Genomic DNA, 21,259 nt, shown 5'->3' with positions numbered 1-21,259 from the left:
TCAGCTTACTTCCACATTGCTGTTGATCACAAAGGAAGTCAGGACTGGAAGTCAAGCAGGTCAGGAAGCAGGAGCTGATGCAGAGGCCATGGAGTGATGCTCTTTGCTGGCTTGCTTCTCCTGGCTTGCTCAGCCTGCTCTCTTATAGAACCCAAGACCTCCAGCCCAGGGATGGCACCACCCACAAGGGGCAATTGAGAAAATGCCCCACAGCTGGATCTCATGGAGGCACTTCCCCAACTGAAACTCCCTTCTCTGTGATAACTCCAGCCTGTGTCAAGTTGACACACAAAACCAGCCAGTACAGAGAGCAATTGCTCTTAACCAGAGTCATCTCCCCAGTCTTCTTTACTACATCTTAACTCCTGTCTCCTACCCTAGGGTCTCTCTTTCCTCCCCCTCGGAGTTCAGTCAAATTGACAAAGAAGCGGGCTCTCTCCATCTCGCCCCTCTCTGACGCCAGCCTCGACCTGCAAACTGTCATCCGTACCTCACCCAGCTCCCTCGTGGCTTTCATCAACTCTCGCTGTACATCTCCGGGCGGCTCCTATGGCCATCTCTCCATTGGCACCATGAGGTGCTGGCAGCCTCAGATTAAGAGGCCCCTAAGATATGTACTGACACCCATTAGAAGACTCAGACCCTTCAAACCTCCAGCCCAACTCTAGTCCTTCCCCTCCCCCAAAGCATCCAAATCCTCTTCAGGACCTCCCCAGGGCTTCTTTGGCCACGCCTCCCAGAAACCTGCAGGACAGAGCAAGGACTCCTGGTCACTGATTCCCTTAACTAACAGCCTCCTCTCCACCCAGCCCTTCTTTAGGATTCCCACCTCAGATGAGTCACCAAAAAGGAACTTCACCTCCCTATGGAGTCCAGCCCTGTGTTCCACATGACTCTACTCGGGGTTCAATGATGCTTCACCCCCAGTCCAGGGGACCACGTGCAACCTGCCAGGTGGGGCCCTTCACGTTGCCTTCTCCAGCTCAGGATAAGTGGGTAGGAGACCTAGTTGGGGGAGGGGTGGGTGAAGGAAGACAGTAGATATAAAAGCGTTTGGTACTAGGAACATGGACTCAGACTCTCCCAGAGGAGAGCTCCTCTCTGTTCATCCCACTCACCAGTGCAGGCTCTGGAGAGTCCTCGCACTCACAGGATCCTGCAATTTGGGTGGGGGTCTGTAGGGCAGGAAGACCTGGCATGCTTTCCCTTCTGACTATTCCACCCTCAATACCCTCACCTCTTCCCTTGGGGAAGCTGAAGTCAGAGCTGGACATGATGGTTGGCAAGTGCCCGGAGGAGCCTTTGGAAGGGGACATGTCTAGCCCCAACTCCACAGGCACACAGGTAAGGGAGGGGCAGGGCTTTCCCCCTGGGACCTGAGCGAAACAAAATTTGCCACACAAATGACCCTAAGGACTTGTCTCTCTCGCCCTAGGATCACCTGCTGGGGATGCTGGATGGGCGGGAGGATCTGGAGAGAGAGGAGAAACCAGAGCCTGAGTCTGTGTACGAGACAGACTGCCGCTGGGATGGTTGCAGCCAGGAGTTCGATTCCCAGGAGCAGCTGGTGCACGTGAGCCCCAGGGGGTAACAGATGGTTGGTGGGAGCCTGAAGGAGACTAAATGCTGCTTGGAGGTCTAGCTAAGGGCAGGAGGTTCAAGGGTACTGAGTTCAGACATTGCATGCTCAGTCCTGCAGACTGAAGCCCAGAGTATCTTTGCTCTAGTAGGCTAGAAAACCTGAGGTGTGGGTGGAACTGCATTTGCCCATCCTAGTCCCCCAAGAGGAGGAGCTGAGGCTGATGAGTGTGGGCTGGAAGGGTCTGGGACCTTGGAAAGCCTCTTCCTCTTCCTCCTCAGCATATCAACAGTGAGCATATTCACGGGGAGCGGAAGGAATTCGTGTGCCATTGGGGAGGTTGCTCTAGGGAGCTGAGACCCTTCAAGGCCCAGTACATGCTGGTGGTGCACATGCGCAGACACACGGGCGAGAAGCCACACAAGTGCACGGTAAGGTACCCATCCCTAGACTGGTACCAAGTCAAGGTAGGGTCCTAGTTGACTTGCCTTCAAGGTCCCTTTTCTCATAAGCAAATATTAAAGATCTCACTGAAGACTGTATGGATAGAAAGATGAACGGACTGATATATAGTAAAGTGTTATGTTGCATTTCACGGGGTGGGGCTTGCTTTCCAAGGTGTGTGTGTAGAGGTCAGAGGACAACTTGCAGGACTTAGTTCTCTCCTTCTACCAAGTGGGTCCTGGGGATCAAATGCAGCTTGTCAGGCTAGGCCAAAGACACCTTCATCACCGAGCCATCTTGCTGGCCCTAAAATATGCTTCTGGTATGGTGGTGCACACCTGTAACCCTAACACTTTTGAAGATGAGACAGGAAGATCAAGAGTTTGAGGCTAGGTCTCAAAAAAAACAAAAATAAGGTGCTAGAGAGATGGCTTGGTGGTCAAGAGCATCTTCTCTTCTCTTCCAGAGGTTGAGTTTAATTCCCAGCAGCTACATGCAAGCTCATGAACATGTCATCTGATGCCCTCTTCTGGCATGTAGATGTATGTGCAGATAGAGCACTCACAGATAAATAATTGAATCTTTAAAAACAAAAATGAACAAAAACCAAGCCAGGCCTAGTGGCACACACCCTTGATCCCAGCATTTAGGAGGCAAAGGCACTCAGAACTCTTGAATCTAAGGCCAGTCTGGTCTACATGATGAGCTCTAGGCTAGTCCACATGGTGAGCTCCAGTCTGGTCTACATGATGAGCTCAGACTAGCCACCATGGGTGACACAGTCAGACTCGATCTCATAAGTAAATATGCAAAATGAAATAAAGTTTTGGATCAAGAAGCATATTTTCCCCTTCTGATATTTTATTTGTTTGTTTGTTTGTTTGTTTTTCAATCTGGGGTCTCTCTGTGTATCTCTGGCCGTCCTGGAACTTGCTATGTAGACCAGCCTGGCTTTGAATTCAAGAGATCTGCCTGCCTCTGCCTCCCAAGCACTAGGATCAAAGGCGTGTACCACCACTGCCAAGTCCCCTTTGATTTGAAAAGAAATGAAAACATATGCTGGGCATGGTGGTACACGTCTTTAATCCCAGCACTTGGAAAGCAGAGGCAATCATATCTCCGTGAGTTTGAGGCTAGCCTGGTCTACATAGTGAGTTCAAGGCTAGCCAAAACTACACAGCGAGACTCTGTCTCAAAAACAAACAAACAAATAATAATAGTAAAATAAATAAAATGCTTTTGAATCACTTAGTGCTCTTGTTACTTCATTGCCTAGTGGATAGGTCTTGCACCAATGATGAATACTTGTGTAAGCCTGATTCCCACTCTTGGACCATCTTAAGGCCTGTGCGGGCAACCTGCTCCAAGATGCTCAGTACTTCACTGCCATCCCTCACCCTGTGCTGTGCAGTTTCCAATTTCCTCTGCCTTTAGCTCCTGTCTGTCCTTGTGCCCTAATCCTGGGATTCTCCCATTTTTAATTATATTCTCTGGTGTAAATCCTTAACCCTCTGTGTCCTGTCTGAGAACATGCTTGGTCCCTTCATATCCCGCAGTTTGAAGGCTGTCGGAAATCCTATTCACGCCTTGAAAACCTGAAGACGCACCTTAGGTCGCACACAGGTGAGAAGCCTTATATGTGTGAGCAAGAAGGTTGCAGCAAGGCCTTCAGCAATGCCAGTGACCGCGCCAAGCACCAGAACCGGACCCACTCCAATGAGGTGAGCACTAAAACTGAGATACCCCACCCCCATCCCCGGACACGAGGCACTGCTGCCTAAGTATTCCCCATAGAGAGCCCCTTAACCCAGGACTCTCTACCCGGAGGTGAGAAACCAGAGTTCCCACTTGCCACACTTTGGTCTAACCAGCCAAAGGGTCAATCTATAGTCGGCCCCTGAGGACTCCTTCAGCTTCTGAGTTTAGATAGCCTCACAACCTTGAGGGTCACTTCTATTTGTTTTCCTAGGCCTCCTCCACCTGAGGGCCCCCTTACTTCCTGGAACGCTGTGTGTCCCTCTTCACTCACCTGTCTCAGAGCTCTCCCCACCCCCGTTTACTCCCCTCCGCCCCCGGTTCTGTTTGGGTTCATCTGCTTTGGTCCGTTGGCCTTCTAGCTTGACTCTCTACTCAACAGAAGCCATACGTGTGCAAGCTCCCCGGCTGCACCAAGCGCTACACAGATCCCAGCTCGCTCCGCAAACATGTGAAGACAGTGCACGGTCCGGATGCCCACGTGACCAAGAGGCATCGAGGGGATGGCCCCTTGCCACGGGCACAGTCCCTCTCCACAGTGGAGCCCAAGCGGGAAAGGGAAGGAGGATCCGGCAGGGAAGAGAGCAGACTGACTGTGCCCGAGGGCGCCATGGTGAGCTAGCCTAGGACGCCTAACCTCTATACCCTCCTCATCTCAGCTGACGGCTCTCTAGCCCTTTACTAGAAGAGCTCCTCCTTTACACATCAGTCTTCTGTGGCCAGCCCAGCCTGCCTGCCTCCAGTTTCAGTGTTGCTCCATTGGTGACCCCAAATCTAAAGCTTTTTTTAAAAAAAACATTTATTTATTATGTACAGTTCTGTCTGCATGCCAGAAGAGGGTGCCAAGATCACATGCTGGATGGTTGTGAGCCACCATGTGGTTGCTGGGACTTGAACTCAGGACCTTTGGAAGAGCAGTCGGTGCTCTTAACCACTGAGCCATCTCTCCAGCCCTACCGTGTGTATTCTTAACAACAAGAGGAAACAGACAAGGAGAAATTGTCAGGGTCGTAGGATTATGCAGGAATGGAGCTTTGGGAGCGGGGTCCTCTCATTTCCTTCTAGTTTACCCTAACCTCTCGCCCTCTTGTCCACTTAGTGTGCCCTTCACCCCCAACCCCACCTCCACTCCACTTCTCATGCTTGTCCTCAGCGCCTGCAATTACTGGGCTAAAGCCACTCACCAAGAGGGAGTTGGGGCGCTTGCCACCCCCTCTGTTCTCATCCTCCTTACAGCCACAGCAGAGCCCTGGAGCACAGTCCTCTTGCAGCAGCGACCACTCCCCAGCAGGCAGCGCGGCCAACACGGACAGTGGCGTGGAGATGGCCGGCAACGCCGGGGGCAGCACTGAGGACTTGTCCAGCTTGGATGAAGGACCTTGTGTTGCGGCCACCGGACTCTCCACCCTTCGCCGCCTGGAGAACCTCAGGCTGGATCAGCTGCATCAGCTCCGGCCAATAGGGTCTCGGGGTCTCAAACTGCCCAGCTTAACCCACGCTGGTGAGACCCGGATGTGGGAGGTGTTGTTACCCTGAGACTGATATGCTGGGGATTGCCCTTTGAATTGCCACGTGGTTTAATTTATTGTGAGTGCTCTGCTGCATATGCATCCGCATGCCAGAAGAGGGCGTCAGTTCCCCTTATAGATGGTTGTGAGCCACCATAGGTTTGCTGGGAATTGAACTCAGGACCTCCATAAAAGCATTCAGTGCTTTTAACTGCTGAGCCATCTCTCTAGCCCCTACGTTGGCATATTTTTATTGGTTGAAAAATACCCTCCTTTCTTGAAGACTTTTTTTTTCCTTCCATCAATCAGAAAACTGTGATATATAGCTGGGTGTGGTGGTGCACACCGCTAGTCCCGCCACTGTAGAATAGCATGTTTAGTACATCTGTGGTATGTTCTCCCTATGACTTGAGGCAGTGCGCAAACTATGGCTGCCTAGAATCACTGCTGAAGCAGAAGCAGAGTATGTGTGGGGAAAGGAGGAGACAGTGTAGCTAGGGTGGAGGTTCCAGGCCCAGGCTATCCTGTGGGAAAGGCAGGGTGAGAATCAAGGGGCTCCCAACCAACCATTGCCTTTTCTCTTGCAGGCGCACCCGTGTCCCGCCGTCTAGGCCCCCCAGTCTCCCTTGACCGCCGCAGCTGCAGCTCCAGCAGCATGAGCTCTGCTTACACAGTCAGCCGCCGGTCCTCCCTGGCATCCCCTTTCCCGCCGGGATCCCCACCAGAGAATGGGGCATCGTCACTACCTGGCCTCACACCTGCCCAGCACTACATGCTCCGTGCCAGATATGCGTCAGCCAGGGGGAGTGGCACCCCGCCCACTGCAGCGCACAGCCTGGATCGAATGGGAGGTCTTCCTGTACCTTCTTGGAGAAGCCGAGCCGAGTACCCGGGATACAACCCCAATGCAGGGGTCACCCGGAGGGCCAGTGACCCAGCCCGGGCTGCGGACCACCCACCTCCAGCCAGAGTCCAACGGTTCAAGAGCTTGGGATGTGTCCACACGCCCCCTAGTGTGGCATCGGGACGGAACTTCGATCCCCACCTCCCTACCTCTGTCTATTCACCACAGCCCCCCAGCATCACGGAAAATGTTGCCATGGATACTAGGGGCCTACAGGAGGGGCCAGAGGTTGGAACTTCCATGATGGGTAATGGTCTGAACCCATACATGGACTTTTCCTCTGTTGATACTCTGGGATATGGGGGGCCCGAGGGGACGGCGGCTGAGCCTTATGGAGCTAGGGGTCCAGGTTCCCTGCCTCTTGGGCCTGGTCCACCAACCAACTACGGCCCTGGCCACTGTGCCCAGCAGGTCTCCTATCCTGATCCCACCCCAGAAACATGGGGTGAGTTTCCTTCCCATACTGGGGTGTACCCTGGCACTAAGCCAGGTGCGGCCTATAGCCAGTGTCCTCGACTTGAGCATTATGGACAAGTGCAGGTAAAGCCAGAACAAGGGTGTCCAGTTGGGTCTGACTCCGCTGGATTGGCACCCTGCCTCAATGCCCACCCCAGTGAAGGGTCCCCAGGCCCGCAGCCTCTGTTTCCACATCACCCCCAGCTCCCTCCGCCCCAGTATCCCCAGTCAGGTCCCTATCCTCAGCCTCCTCATGATTATCTCTCATCAGAACCCAGGCCTGGCCTCAATTTCAACCCCTCCTCTCATTCCACGGGCCAGCTCAAAGCTCAGCTTGTATGTAATTACGTTCAGTCGCAGCAGGAATTGTTGTGGGAGGGAAGAAGCCGGGGAGGGCATCCTAACCAGGAACTCCCGTATCAGAGCCCCAAGTTTCTGGGGGGTTCCCAAGTTAGTCAGAGCCCTGCCAAGGCCCCAGCAGCAGCAGCAGCAGCTGATTCTGGCTTTGTACCTGCTTTGGCCAATCACAAATCAGGCTCCTATCCTGCCCCTTCACCGTGCCATGAACCTTTCGCCATGGGAGTAAACAGGCCTTCCCATAGGCCAGCAGCACCGCCCCGGCTTCTGCCCCCGCTACCCCCCTGCTATGGACCCCTTAAGGTGGGGGACACCAACCCCAGCTGTGGCCATCCTGAAGTGGGCAGGTTAGGAGCAGGCCCTGCCTTGTACCCTCCCCCTGAAGGGCAGGTGTGTAACCCTCTGGACTCTCTTGACCTGGACAACACTCAGCTGGACTTTGTGGCTATCCTAGATGAGGCCCAGGGCCTGAGCCCTGCTCTTTCCCATGACCAAGGGGACGGCTCTAAAAATACCCCATCTCCCTCTGGGCCCCCCAACATGGCAGTGGGTAACATGAGTGTCTTACTGGGGTCTCTGCCTGGAGAGACACAATTCCTCAACTCTAGTGCCTAAAGGATAAGGAACCCCAACCAGATCATGTTTCCTCAATGGCTACGTGAGGTGCCAGGGATGGGAGGTTTGGCTGGGGGCTGTATTTAGTCTATGTATGTTCCAGGAAAACAAACTTTAATAATGACACATTTCCTGACAATAAAGGAATGCTGAGAACAAGCATCATGCATCATGTCGGGGAGAACAGAAGTGAGCTCCTACACCTTCCCCTTCAGCAACTCCTCTCAGCCACGAGCTCAAGCGAGACTGGGGGGGAATGAAGAGTGTCCTTTGGGAGGACATTTATGGACATCTTCAGAACAGAAAACCCACCAGCCCTCTCCAAAGGCTAGCTGACAAACCACAGGAAGCGCCATCCTCTCTCTCTCCTGAGTCAGGTGAAGAGGCTAGCAAAGTTGTTGAGCATCAGCTGGATCAGCTGCCCAGGGTAGAATGCGTGGGCCGCCATGTCAGAGGCTTCCTGCTCAGGTCGAAACAGTGTCGGTCCAAACACAATTCCCAGGTTGTGGGCGGTCATTCGGTTCTTATCTGAGTGTGCTATCACCCTGAGGGCAAAGCCAAGGGAAGGGGGGGGGCGATAACTACCCAGTACAGCCCTATTAGGTTTGAGCAGGTCAGAGGTCACTCTGGAGTCCTTCCACATGCTAGCCTGACCTAACAGGGAGCAGAGATGGGCCAGTCGAGTCTGGAGGCACAAGTGGGGTTGAAGTGCCTGGCTCTCAGCTGTAGGGACAGCCCCTAGTGTCCTCTGTGTACTGTGGGAGGGCACCCAAAAGTGCCCAAGTACTGCTCAGCTAAGGAAGCCACCCATCCCTGCCCCGTGGGAGACTAAGGCCAGGGAAAAAGGAGCATCCTCTCACTTCTCCCACAGACCCCTCCTCTTCTCTCTGCTCATTGCCTTCATTTGGTTGAGCTAGCCAAAGGCCTGGACACAAGTCAGTGCTTCCCTGTCTCCACCCTCCCTGATCAGGGTCCCGAGTGAACACCCGCTGCATCCTCACCAGCATGAACAAGGTTGCTGTGTCTCCCTGACCTGCAAAGATGCTCCAAGATGTACTGCAGAGTGTCATGGTTGGGCCTCGGCAATGAATCTATTAATTTCTGTATTTTGGAGAGGCACTGCTCTGGCTCAGAAAGTTCTAGGGAAGACAAAGGCAAGAAAAAGGAGTGAAGTTAGGGAAAGGGCTACAACAGGGTGGGTAAATTCACCCTTTCCCATGTCCATGGGTGGTATCATTTGTCTGGCTTGCTCTCTCTGGTACAAGAGATTCAACGTAGGGGCCTCACACATGGTAAGCTCACCTTACTGCAGAGCCACAGCCCTCCACTCTTCCACAAAGCCCAACGGCAACTCTCAGCGAACATTCACACACATACCCCCACCCTCCAAAACAACTCAGGTTGGCATATAAATTATTTTCCATCCCTGTAGTAAAGATGGAAGGGACTCTCTGTTCTATTCTTTACTGTGTGCCTGCCCATGTCGGAGGTGTTATCCGAAACCCTCAACCCTTACCAAGGGCTTCACGAAAGTGGGGCAGCAACAACGCAGGCACCAGAGGCTGTGGCAGCTCCCGAAAAAAAAGCTTCAAGGCTCCGGTGACCACGTGAATATCATCCCATTCGGCACTGTCTAAATCTAATTTGCCTTCTAGAAGGAAAAATAGAGGTTCCTTGGGTTGAAGACTCAGAAGAGCCAGAGAATTCCTGATTCAAAGGATAGGAATTCTGGGTAAATACAATCAAAGCAGGTCACAAGAGTGAGGTGATGGTTGTTGTCCATAGTAGAGCATAGAAGGACAACAGAGGAAGGGGTGGCTACAGCCTTTGTAGGGCAGGACATGGGGGACTGCATGGGGATAAACCTGGTGTTGTTTGTTTTGGAGAGTCTGGGGCCTCCCATGGGAATACCTTGCCCTGCTTGTTCTGGGAACATGTATCTTCCATCGGAGGTCACTGCCCGTTCTGCAACGCACATGAGAGACCAGCAGCTTAGGCATGCAATTCCAACTCCTTCACTCAGAACCAGTCTGGGTTCTGAGGTGTTGTGGGTGGTGTTCTCAGACCCACTGACTTCCTCCCAAGTTGTCTCACCTCTGTCTACCAGGAAGCGGAGTTTCTGGACCACGGCCAGGTTCCCACTCACACGGTAAATGCCATCCACGTCTAAACCTAGGACACAAGGATAAGGTCTCTAACTCTAAAGAGTGTATGGCAGTGGTCTGAGGCAGAGAAGGGCCAGAGGGAGAGGAGGGCAGAGATGGGGGCAACAGGAGCCTGGGGCTTAAAAGGGGAGATTTCGGGGTAGGGGGTGTATCTTTGGAAAAATAACCTTTCTTATCCACAGCCTCAACACAAAGCCGGACAAAGCTGGGCACGGTGTCCCCTTCCCGTTGGCACAGCGACTCCAAGTGGCAGCCAAACACCTGGTCTGTGGAGGAAGGGAGTGGGGTGGGGAATTGGCTGCTATCTGGGGGCAAGGAGGCCCTCCCTCTGACCCACAAACAATGTATGGAAAAAGCAAGGCAGGGCTGGGCACAGACTAGAATCTATCTAGTGCTGGAAATTCTATTTTGAGCCTCACTAGAGTTTTGGTTAATGCTAAGATCAGGAATATAAAAGATCTGAAAACAGACTTATCAAGTCAGGCATGGTGCCTCTTACCTGTCTTATCCCACAAGACTTAGGAGGCTGAGGCAGGAGGATTGCCCAACTTTGAATAAAGTCTGGTATAAATACTGAAAGCCTGTTTGTTTCGGGAGTTGACAGGAGCGAGCTTGATGACCACCCGCAGGACAGGAGCGAACAGAGATCCTAAATTCAATTCCCAGCAACCACATGAAGGCTCACAACCATCTGTACAGCTACAGTGTACTCATATATATAAAATAAATAAGTAAATAAATAAGCTTTTAAAAATAGCATGTTTCAACAATAATAAAATCCGAAAACCAAAATCTACACAAAATAAAGACATTAGTAAACCCAGCACGAAGAGCGGCGCGCCAGCGGGCCCTGCCCACCCTACCTCGGAACAGGCCCCGCTCCTGGAGGCTCTGCAAGGTTGGTCTCTTGGCGATCAGCCGCTTTAACTTGTTCCGCACGCGGTTCTTCTGGTCAGTGCCCTCTGCACAACGACCTGCAAAAACCACGACAGTGAGCTGGAGGGAAGGACCCACTCCCTGCACCCAAGCCCGGCCAGCTCCGGCCCACTTCGTACTGGAAGTCCTGCGGCTGCCAAGCCTCATCAGGGACTTGGACACTGGTTCCGATTCCAATTCGTCTTCCTCACCACCGCTCAGCTCCGCCAGCTCGGAAGGTCCCGAGCCCGACAGACGCAGCTCCACGGGGTTCTCCCGATCCTAGGCCAGGGCGGCCCGGGTGGGAAGTTGGACAGCAGAACATGTGCACCCCCACCTCGATGCTAGAGCCCCACATTCCAGCACGAGTCAAGGGGGCTCCACCAGGACCGCCCCGTCTGATATCCATAGCCCTTGCCTTTGTGCCTCCTCGCTCTCTCGGCCCACGTGGGTCCCCCCTTCCGCCTCCCGGGTGCCTTCCGGGGTCTGCACCCTTCTCACCAGCCGCTCGATGACCGCCCGCAGCGCTCGGTGCCAGGCTCGCAGCTCGCTCTCTTCGTCCGACTGCAGCAGGAACTCATGGCCGGGGACCGTGCGGATCTGGAGGTGGAAGGTGGGGGAGCGGGGCGGGGGAGAGGCGTGCGTTAGCAAGGAGAGCCTAAAACGCTGCGAGGACGAGCGCCCTCGGGTCACCCTGTCTTTGGGGACGCGCGGAAGGCACTCACGTGCAGCACGTTCCGGCGGCTGGACAGCTGGCGTCCGCTGGCCAGGGCCGCCCCGCGCAGGTCCACGCTACTTTCCGGCCGGCTCCCAGCCGGTGCCTGGCAATTACGAGAGAAACTGAGGCTAAGAGTTTGTTTCCTTACCGCTTCCCTCTACGGGGAGGTTAGCTGCTTCCTCTTTCCTGTACCTTCCTCTCCATTTCCTTCCTCACTGCCCCCGCCTCAGTCGGCCTGAGGTGCAAACCAGTAACCCCAAACCCTTGCAGCTCTCCCTGGCCCATGCTCACCCAGCCTTGGGAGGGTGTAGACTGCGGTGGCCGCTCTCGCTCTCGGTAGAACACAAGGCTGTTACCAGTTAACACCACCCAAGCAGGGCCCCAGTTCTTCCTGTGGGGGAGGAGAGGAAGGAGGAGAGGTAGTTAAAAGGTCATTTTAGAATTTCACCTGGAGTGCCTGAGCTTCCTACACCATTCCCACGGCTCTCCACTCTGTGAAACCCACCAGCCCAGACCCCTGGCATACATACTCTCAGTTCTCACCTGAGTTTGCGTCCTCCTTGAGCAATCTTGGTCATGTTGAGCAGGCCTGACCTTTCCTCCTGGGAAGGGTATGGAGTACTGTCTGTAAGCCACCCTGCGCCACCCACAGACGCCAGTGTTACTAAGGGATCTACCACAAGTGGGGACCCTTAAAGTTTGGGGTGGGGGAGACCAGAAAAGTGCAAACACCCAGAAAGAAAATGTTTTAGAGGAGCAGGTGTTGCAGGGTTATGCAGAAAGGATCTTGGCGTTCGAAGACAGGAAGGACTCACCACGTGGGGGTCATCCAGGAGCTGTGGCAGAGCTGGACAAGGCCTCAAGGCTCGGGGCTGTTCTGAGAGATCAAGCCATGGGATGTTTTGGCTGAGGTTTGATAAACCCTGAGGGTGGGAAATTGAACCGGGAACCTTGGGTTTGGAAGTGCTAGGCTGCAGAAGGAATAGGGGAAAGGTCATAAAAATTAACTTTGTGACTGACAAGTGGGAGGATTCTCACCTGTGGTTGGAGCCGTTCCTGAGGCTGTAGGGCACTGCTGTCCCTGATCAAAGTCTCTGTGTGCTCCATGGAGCCAGGTTTCTGAATTTAGAGGGAGACAAAGCAACATCTGAATGGTACCTCAATAGTTTTCAACACATCTCACTATTTTCTCTTTCTTTTCACCTTCTGAGAGCTCCAGAGAGAAACAGAAAAGAAGATGGAGGAGACACTGGGACAAACAGGAGGGAGGGGCGGCACAGGTGGGGTCTAGGTGCTACTGGCATTCTTTGGGCCAAAGTCTGTGTCCAGGCAGCTCTAGAAATCTAGAAGTCTCTAGCTCTGTTACTTGACCCCAGTAATCAATTGAAGAGACAATGCTAAAGGACAGAGAAAGATGTATGTGGGGTTGGAGAGATGACTCTGTTGGTTAAGAGCACCGGCTGCCTTCTGGAGGGGCGGGGTTGGGCAGGTGCTGGCTGGTTCTCAGCATCATTAGGGCTAAAGTTTGCAGTTCCAGGAAGCCTGACACTCTTCTGGCCTCTAAGGGCACTGCATGCAGGTGTTAATGCAAGCATACATGCAGGCAAAACACCTATACATATAAAATGTGGCTACAGTGAGAAGCAGATCAGTCTTATAAATAGATCCGATGATCCCCAATTCTGCTTCTGGAGTCTTAACATGTGGTTTAGGTTTGAATAGAAGGCAAGAGGTAATCATGGTGGGAACCATGGTGGCACCCACCTTCAATCTCAGCATTTAGGAGGCAGAGGCAGGCGGATCTCCAGTGAGTTCAAGGCCAGCCTGGTCTTCATAGTGCGTTTGAAGGGAGCCAGAACTAAGAGCTACATAATGAGACCCTGTCTCAAAAAAATTGTAATTAAGCGTCCGAGTTGAGGTATGGCCCTTGTTCATCTTTGTCCCAGCTGCGACTCTGCCGCAGCAGGAAGGTCTGACAAGGTGTTAGAACAGTGTGAACGGTCTTCCTGGGAGACAAGTTCCTTTTCTGGCTGGCATCAGGACCCCAGCATAAGACTCTTGGGGTAATTCTAATTCCTTGAGGTTCATGTCTCAGTGGGGCTGAAGGAAGAGACACTCAATGCCTTTCTCTTTCAAATTCTGTTGGGAGCTGTTCCCAGCCATCCAGCCTCTTATGGGGCATGCAAGGGGATGCAAGGGCTTTGGGACTGGGACCCTGGACGTCGGAGAAGGCCAGGCAGATACAGTACACAGGGAGCTGTGATAGAAAGGGCTAGGAAGCTGCCTGCCCGAAAAGCGGGGAAGGAGGAGATAGTTATTCTGCCGCTGTCCCTCCCAAACTCTCTCCCATTTACTCACGGTCAACTCTGGGCCAGGGGGGCCCTGGTGCACGGGTAGAAACCCCAGTCCCCAGCTGCTTTTTAAAAAAAATTCTTCCCCTCACAGTCTTTGCTCTTCTCCTCACTTCCTGTTGCCAACTTCCCTCCTCCCCCACGCAACCCCGCCCCAGAGCTGCAGGAAAGGGGAACAGGCTTTTTTTTTGGGGGGGGGGGAAGGAGAGAGTGATCCTTCCTCATACCATTGAGAGTAAAAGAGGACACCAAGACCTGAGAGACCGCGCTAGAGCTAGGGAAGAGAAAAATGTGTTATACACCCGTGAAAGAGAGTACAATAGGTTTGCTTGTAATCCCAGCGCTGGGGAGGCTGAGGCAGGACAATTACTGGAGGCTGAGGTCCATCTGGACTACATAAGTAATCTAGGTTTGCTGGGCCTACCTCGAGTAAGACCCCTGGCTCAAAATACAACTGACAACAGAGGGGGGAGGGGCACTCAATGTTAAAAGGAACTTGCTGGTGTCCTGACTTGAAGACAGGACGGAGGACAAACCTTGCCCTGGGCTAGAAGTTAGAACTGGAGAAAAGCAGTCTGCTGACGTTCCTTCTGTACTAGACACCCTACCCCCCAGGGCCTGAGTAATTTGGCTGTCCTCTCTCATCCCCTGCTTTGCTATGGCCGCTCTTCCTGTTACTGCAGGATCCTCTCCGAGCATCTCCACCTCTTCTCCTCATTGTGTCTGTCCCCCTCTCCCCTTCTCTCTGCTCTTTAAGGGAGGGGTGTTGTCTGTATCCCCTTCTCCTACCTTCAGTACTTAAGGGAGGGAGGCTGTCCTGTTCACCACTTCACACAGAAGGGCCTCGCTGCAGTGCAGGCTGCATGCAGATCAAGCTCTGAGCCATGCTCTGAGGAAGCTCTGTAACTCACCACAGCAGCCGAGCTGGCTTCTGGCATCCAGCAGTCCTGGGAGAGAGGTCTTTCTCTTGTCCCTTCCCTGAAGGGTTTCAGGGAGCAAGCCTTCACATTGGCCATGCCGACGCTTTTGCACATTTTGTGGGGACGGTGAAGAGGCCACCCAGAAGCAACCTGGGGGTCCTGAGACAGGTAGAGCTCCTCCAGGGAGCCACGATACAGCTTTATCCCTGGAAAGAAAGACGTGGAGGAGTGGCAAGTGAGGACAGATATTACCTTGGGAATTGTCAAGGAATACAAGGCCAGGCTACCAGGAAGTGATGCGAGCCCTAGATGGCTCGGAGCTAAGAGAGGATAAAGGGGATGTAACAGTGGTGTGGGTGAGAACTAGGCTTAGCAAAGGAAGGCAAGATGAGGCAGCAGAAGGCAAGGCAGAGTCAGGGAGTTGGGAAGGTGAAGGGGGAAGGCTCACAGCTTACTTACCAGGAGTCCAGAGGGAGCTGTTGTGGGTAGTGTCTGCTTGGTTGTGGCAGGAGATTGATTCCTCTGTCATGTATGCAGCTGGAACAAAGATGGGCCGAGAGCTGGGGGGCGCTTCCAGGCGCCGCACCAGCCACCAGTCTGAGTTGGTCTTTCGAAGCAGTAGGAACCTGTCACCTTCAGCCAGAGACACCTGCCGGCCATCTGCCCCCGTATAAGTGAACGGATAGAGGGCGCAGAGCTGTGGTCCCTGAGAAGGGCTTTGTAGACTCAGTCCTAGATTTCCCCAGATATTTGGCCACCACTGGCCCGAGAACATGGTGGTCGGCACTGTCACCTATAAGAAAAGGAGGTGCTGAAGTTCCAGAAGGAAATAGGAGCAGGTGCCTCCATACAGAAGGACATGGTTCCAAGAGCAGTGTGTGAGTGAGTGAGTGTGTGTGTGTGTGTGTGTGTGTGCAGACCTTTGGAGCGAGAGGAAGGGTGGGAGGATCAGCACAGGTTTGGGGGTCCAGAACCGCTATGTGTGATGTGTCTGATGAGGAAGTGTATAAATAAGGTGAGAGAGGATGTGGTCGGCAGCCTACACAGCTAGCAAGGAGGGAATTGGAGAAAATGACTTAGCTTGGTCATTTTCTTTTAGATACCTTGTGGAGGTCACCTGATGTTCCAGGGTCAGAAAGACCTGATCCTGGATGCTAAAGGGAGCCCTGAGCTGGACACAGGAAGACCATGAGGAAGAGGAGGAGGAACCAGGCTAAGAGAAGAGCACAAGCAAAAGTACAGATGACAGTGATGAAGGAAAACTTATGCTGTGACCCTTTACTAAGCTCACACAGGCCTCAGTGTCCCTGAGACCAAAACTGCCTCACAGTGGAAGCTCTGTGTTTCCTGTGCAGACAGACAACTAGAAAAGCTAAGACTAAGGAAGATAAAAGGGAAAGAGGAGTGCACGTCACCTTCAGCCCTACCTAGGACACATTGGGGCACGATCTAGACATCAACCTTCTGAGGGGTCCCAGGTTCACACATTAGGGGCATGATCTAGGCATCAGCCTTCTGAGGGGTACCAGGTTCACACATTAGGGGCACGATCTAGGCATCAACCTTCTGAGGGGTCCCCAGGTTCACACATTAGGGGCAAAATCTAGGCATCAATCTTTTGGAGGGGTCCTCAGGTTTACGATGGGACTCCATCAGTTTGCATTCTTGTTTCATGTGTGAGTGTTTGGTCTACATTTATGTCTGGGCAGCATCCAAACGTCCAGTGCCTGAGGAGACCAGAAGAGGGTGTCGGATCCTTTGGATCTACAGTTACAGGCGGTTGTGAACTGTTGTGTGAGTGCTGGGAATTGAACCTGGGTCCTCTGGAAGAGCAGCCGGCGCTCTTAACTGCCCAGCCATCTCTCCAGCCCTTGTATTTCTATTCTTAACAAGAACTGATTGGGGACTGTCTCCTGTGTAGAAGGAGCCTTCAAGAACTACAGATGACAAAGGAATGGGCTCTGTGTGTAGCTTGGGGGGGGGCAGGCCTTAACTGATGACACAGGAACTAGAGACCATGCACACATGGCGCAATAGTCAGACATAGTGGCTCACGCCTTAAATGCAGCACTCAGGAGGCAGGGGCACAGGCATCTCTATGAGTTCGAGGCTAGAATTATCTACATAGTGAGTTCTAGGGCTGGAGAGATGGCTCAGTGGTTAAGAGCACTGACTGCTCTTCCAAAGGCCCTGAGTTCAATTCACAGCAACCACATGGTGGCTCACTACCATCTGTAATAGAATCTGATGCCCTCTTCTGTGTGTCTGAAGACAGGTAGAGTGTACTCATAATAAATAAATAATTCTTTAAAAAAAACAACAACACAGTGAGTTCCAGGGCGTCCAGATCTATATAGTGAGACTCTGTATCAAAAACAATAAAAGTGCCGGGCAGTGGTTTGCACGCCTTTAATCCCAGCACTTGGGAGGCAGAGGCAGGCGGATTTCTGAGTTCGAGGCCAGCCTGCTCTACAGAGTGAGTTCCAGGACAGTCAGGGCTACACAGAGAAACCCTGTCTCAAAAAACAAAAATGAAAACAAAGCAAAATAAATAAATAATTAAAACTATTATGAGAAGTGTTTCGAGACTGGTATCACCTGGTGCCACCCTCTTCCTAGTGGGCAGAGGGACCGACTAGCCTAGGAGTGCCAAGTGTCAAAAGCTAGCTTCTTAATTACTTGCTTTTCCTCCATTGAGTGTGTAAGGTTTTCAGTTTCCACTTGCAGAGCCGGAGTAGAGAGTGAGTCCCTCTTTCCTCTGGTGATGGGACAGCCAGCTCTCCTCCCCTGACATAATCCGAGGTCTGACAAATTGGTCCTCACCCTCCAGGACCAACCTCTGTAGGTTCCCTTGATTTCACTGTGTGGAGAGCGTGCTTCCTTCTCTTCCTTCCCTCCTCCAAAGGCAGATTTTACCTGTCTGTTCATTCAGATATTTAAATTATCTTTTTTGTTTGTCTTTCAAGACAGAGTTTCTCTGTGTAACAGCCCTGGCTGTCCTGGAAGCTCTGTAGACTAGGCTAGGCTTGAACTCACAGAGATCTACCTGCCTTTGCCTCCCAGGGCTGGGATTTGAGGCATGAACCACCCATCATGCCTGGCAAAATTATTTTATATATTTACACATATATATGCCAATATTATTAATTATTAATATGCCATATATTATATATATGTCAATATTATTAATCCTAGCACTTGGGAGGCAGGAAGACCTCTGTGAGTTCAAGGCCACCTGGATCTACAGAGCTAGTTCTAGGACAGCCAGGGCTATACAGAGAAACCTTGTTTGGAAAAAAACAACCAAAAATAAAAACAAAACAAACAAACAAACAAACAAAAACATTCACTATTACTCTTCAGTTGAGGCTGACCTGGACCTCCTCTGTGGTCCAGGCTGGCTTCAAATTCATGGTAACCGTCGTTTCAGCACCCTGAATGTGGAGATAGCAGCTGTGCACCTCATTGCAAGTGTGACATTTGGAGGTGGGGGGAGGGGACTTGTGGTCGTGCATGCCTTTACTCCCAGCACTTGGGAGGCAGAGACAACTGGATATCTGTGAGTTCCAAGCAGCCTAGTCTACAAAGTGAGTTCCAGGACAGCCAGAGCTACACAGAGAAATAAACAAACAGGGCTCAGAGGTTAAGAGTTGCCATGTGGTGCTGGGAACCAAAACTGGATTCTTTGTAAGAGCAACCAGTGCTCTTAACTACTGAGCCATCTCTCTGGCTCCCCCACCCCTGGTTTTATTCACTTTAAAACTTTTTCAAGTCTCCTCTGTCTCTTTATAAAAATGTCCTTTTACCAGGCTCTTAAGTTAACAGGTGCCTACCAGGAGTGGGGATTCATGCTGCAAATCCCAGTGTTTGAGAGACTGAGGGGAGAGGGTTGAAGGCCACTCTGAGTTCTAGAGTCAAAGCTCAGCCTCAAAGACAGAGCGTAGCGTGCCCTCTCCACCTCTCCTCTGCCTCCTGTTCTCTGCCTTCCTCAAAGTTCATGGAGTTGCCTACACAAATGATCTTCACTATTTCACTTTTCTCCCTTTCTCAGGAGACTCCTGCACTCTGCACAGATACTGCAATCCTGAAGCTGTTTGACAGTTCAGAGGCACACAGCGCAGCTGATCTCTGCTGCTATCCTTTCCTGTTCCCCTTATGGCTGATGCTTCTCTGCAGCATGAAGGAGAAACTTCCTCCACCCGCCCACCCGCTCCCTAAACCACAAAACCCCATCTGAGCCGTGTCCTTTCCATCTCCTTGGAGATCTTACTCTCTCCAATGGCCTCTGTATCCTGCTATGCACTATCTCCAGTCCAGATCTTTCTCTGGGTCTCTGGTCTTATTTGCTGTCCACCTAAAAACTCCACAAGTATTTCACAGGTACTGCAAATTCAGTTTGTACCAAATTGAACATGTCAATCTTCCCTACAAATCTCTTTCTCTTCCTGTGATGGTTTGTATATGTTTGGCCCAGGAAGTGGAACTATTTGGAAGTGTGGCCTTGTTGGAGTAGGTGTGTCACTGTGGATGTGGGCTTAAGACCCTCATCCTAGCTGCCTGGAAGTGAGTATTCTGCTAGCAGCCTTCATATGAAGATGTAGAACTCTCAGCTCCTCCTGCACCATGCCTGCCTGGATGCTGCCATGTTCCCACCTTGATGATAATGGACTGAACCTCTGATCCTGTAAGCCAGCCCCAATGAAATGTTGTCCTTATAGGAGTTGCCCTGGTCATGGTGTCTGTTCACAGCAGTAAAACCCTAACTGAGACATTTCCAGACCCAGTATTCATCTGTTAGACTTAAATTTAATAAATATCTATTGAGTCCTTGTTGATACATATGCTAGGCAGGACCTTGCCGATTATGATGATAAATATGGGCTGGTACTCCCTCATACACTGAAATGCAGTGTGATAAGACTCACTGTGGCAGAGACAGTGCCAGCATCTGATAGAAGAGCACATGCCCAGCTGTGCATGCAGAAGCCCAGCAGCTTCTTTTCTTTTTCCTCTCCACTCACAGTGATTCAACTGATTACCGAAAACCGGAATTTGTATTTTTCCAAGTCCCCTCCCCTACTTAGCTGGCCTTGAACCCAGGGCCTTCTGTAGAGCAGACAAGATTTTTCCTACCGAGGCATGCTCTAATCCTTGTGTTTATTTTATTTTCTAAAGACAGGGGCCTAGGGCTGGAGAGATGGCTCAGTGGTTAAGAGCACTGACAGCTCTTCCAGAGGTCCTGAGTTCAATTCCCAGCAACCACATGATGGCTCACAACCATCTGCAGTGGGATTTGATGCCCTCTTCTGTGTGTCTGAAGACAGGTAGAGTATACTCATATACATAAAATAAATAAATCTTAAAAAAAAAAAAAAAAGAGAGTGTCTCACTCTGTAGACCAGGCTAACCTGGAACTCAGTCTGTAGACCAGCCTGGCCTCAAACTCAGAGATCTGCCTGCCTCTGCCTCCTGGGTGCTAGGGTTAAAGGCGCCACACATCATCACAGCCCTTGAATTTTAGAAAGGGTCTTGCTATGTGGCTCAGGCTGCTGTGGAACTTAGCTGGTCCCAAGCTTTGGAACTTATTCTCCTGTTTCTTAAAAAAAAAAAAAAAATTGCTTCAGGACTGAAGAAATGGCTCAGCAGTTAAAAGCATTGGCTGTTTAGTGCCGACATGGTAGCTCTTCATCACCCTTTGTAACTCCAGTTCCAGAGATCCAACACCCTTTTCTGACCTCTGTGGGGCACCAAGTACTCATGCGGTGCACACATACACACACATACATGCATGCAAGCAGAACACCTATACACAAAACAATTATCTTAAGGGTATTATTTTAGGACAGGGTCTCACATAGCCCAGGCTGGCCTTGAACTGACTATGTAGGTGAAGATGACCTTGAACTCCTAATCCTTTAGTATCCCAAGTTTTGGAACTGTAGGCTTACACCATAGTGTCTGGCATTTTAAATTTTATAGATGTGAGTGTATATGACCCTGACCTTCTGCAGGAACAAATGCTCTTAGCCACTGAGCCAGGGCTTCAGTCCCCATAGTTTTCATTTTTTGGCCTAGTACTTCCTTTATAGCCTGAGGCTGACCCTGAACTCGCTCTTCAATTCTTCTACCTCTGCCTACTGTGTACCAGGGTTACAGGCTGCACCACCAGGCCTGGTGCTCTCCTCTCCTAAGTCTTGTTCTCTACCATCAAAAAGTCTGCAATCTTGAAAAATTAAATTTTTTTTGATTATGTGTCTGTCTCTGTGTGTGTGTGTGTGTGTGTGTGTGTGTATGTGTGCATCAGTGAGGGCATGTGTGTGTGTGTGTTTCAGTGAGGGCATGTGTGTGTGTGTGTGTGTGTGCATCAGTGAGGGAATGTGTGTGTGTGCATCAGTGAGGGCATGTGTATGTGTCTGTGTGTGTCTGTGTGTGTGTGTGTGTGCATCAGTGAGGGCATGTGTGTGTGTGTGTGTCAGTGAGGGCATGTGTGTGTGTGCATCAGTGAGGGCATGTGTATGTGTCTGTGTGTGTCTGTGTGTGTGTGTGCATCAGTGAGGGCATGTGTGTGTGTG

The 21,259-nt window shown here is 51.6% G+C and overlaps 2 protein-coding genes across 14 annotated transcripts in view; one reads left to right on the top strand and one right to left on the bottom strand.

Annotated features, from left to right (window-relative positions):
- Nucleotides 1-7,778, top strand: part of Gli1 (GLI family zinc finger 1) — a 13,973-nt gene extending 6,195 nt beyond the window's left edge. For 5 of the 7 annotated variants that reach the window (XM_031350192.1, XM_031350191.1, XM_031350194.1 and 2 more), the window contains 9 exons: nt 382-577; nt 810-954; nt 1,255-1,344; nt 1,436-1,573; nt 1,861-2,010; nt 3,580-3,744; nt 4,161-4,391; nt 5,015-5,279; nt 5,874-7,778. In XM_031350192.1, the coding sequence (XP_031206052.1) occupies nt 382-577; nt 810-954; nt 1,255-1,344; nt 1,436-1,573; nt 1,861-2,010; nt 3,580-3,744; nt 4,161-4,391; nt 5,015-5,279; nt 5,874-7,618 (3,125 nt within the window). In that variant the 3' untranslated portion in view covers nt 7,619-7,778. The remainder of the gene's footprint in view (nt 1-381; nt 578-809; nt 955-1,254; nt 1,345-1,435; nt 1,574-1,860; nt 2,011-3,579; nt 3,745-4,160; nt 4,392-5,014; nt 5,280-5,873) is intronic. The other 2 variants (XM_031350196.1, XM_031350197.1) reach the window with 2 other exon arrangements.
- Nucleotides 7,712-15,671, bottom strand: Arhgap9 (Rho GTPase activating protein 9). Of its 7 annotated transcripts, XM_031350210.1 has the most exons (17): nt 15,608-15,671; nt 15,147-15,480; nt 14,679-14,893; nt 12,455-12,535; nt 12,232-12,339; nt 11,960-12,018; nt 11,708-11,807; nt 11,424-11,519; nt 11,200-11,298; nt 10,839-10,980; nt 10,647-10,757; nt 9,951-10,049; nt 9,713-9,790; nt 9,530-9,583; nt 9,135-9,269; nt 8,652-8,757; nt 7,712-8,163 (listed from the first exon to the last, which is right to left on the bottom strand). In XM_031350210.1, exons 2-17 carry the CDS (start codon nt 15,460-15,462, stop codon nt 7,992-7,994), a joined length of 1,971 nt encoding a protein of 656 aa, XP_031206070.1. In that variant the 5' UTR covers nt 15,463-15,480; nt 15,608-15,671; the 3' UTR covers nt 7,712-7,991. The 7 variants fall into 7 exon arrangements, with proteins under 7 accessions (XP_031206070.1, XP_031206071.1, XP_031206075.1 ...); XM_031350211.1 differs by having other exon boundaries at nt 8,620-8,757; nt 15,147-15,618; XM_031350215.1 differs by lacking the exon at nt 15,608-15,671 and having other exon boundaries at nt 12,232-12,293; nt 15,147-15,311.
- Between the last annotated feature and the right edge of the window lie 5,588 nt (nt 15,672-21,259).

This window comes from Mastomys coucha, unplaced genomic scaffold (assembly GCF_008632895.1).
Source record: "Mastomys coucha isolate ucsf_1 unplaced genomic scaffold, UCSF_Mcou_1 pScaffold4, whole genome shotgun sequence".
NCBI lineage: Eukaryota > Metazoa > Chordata > Mammalia > Rodentia > Muridae > Mastomys > Mastomys coucha.
Note: the sequence above shows the minus strand (reverse complement) of the source record. Positions and strands in the feature narration are given on the sequence as shown.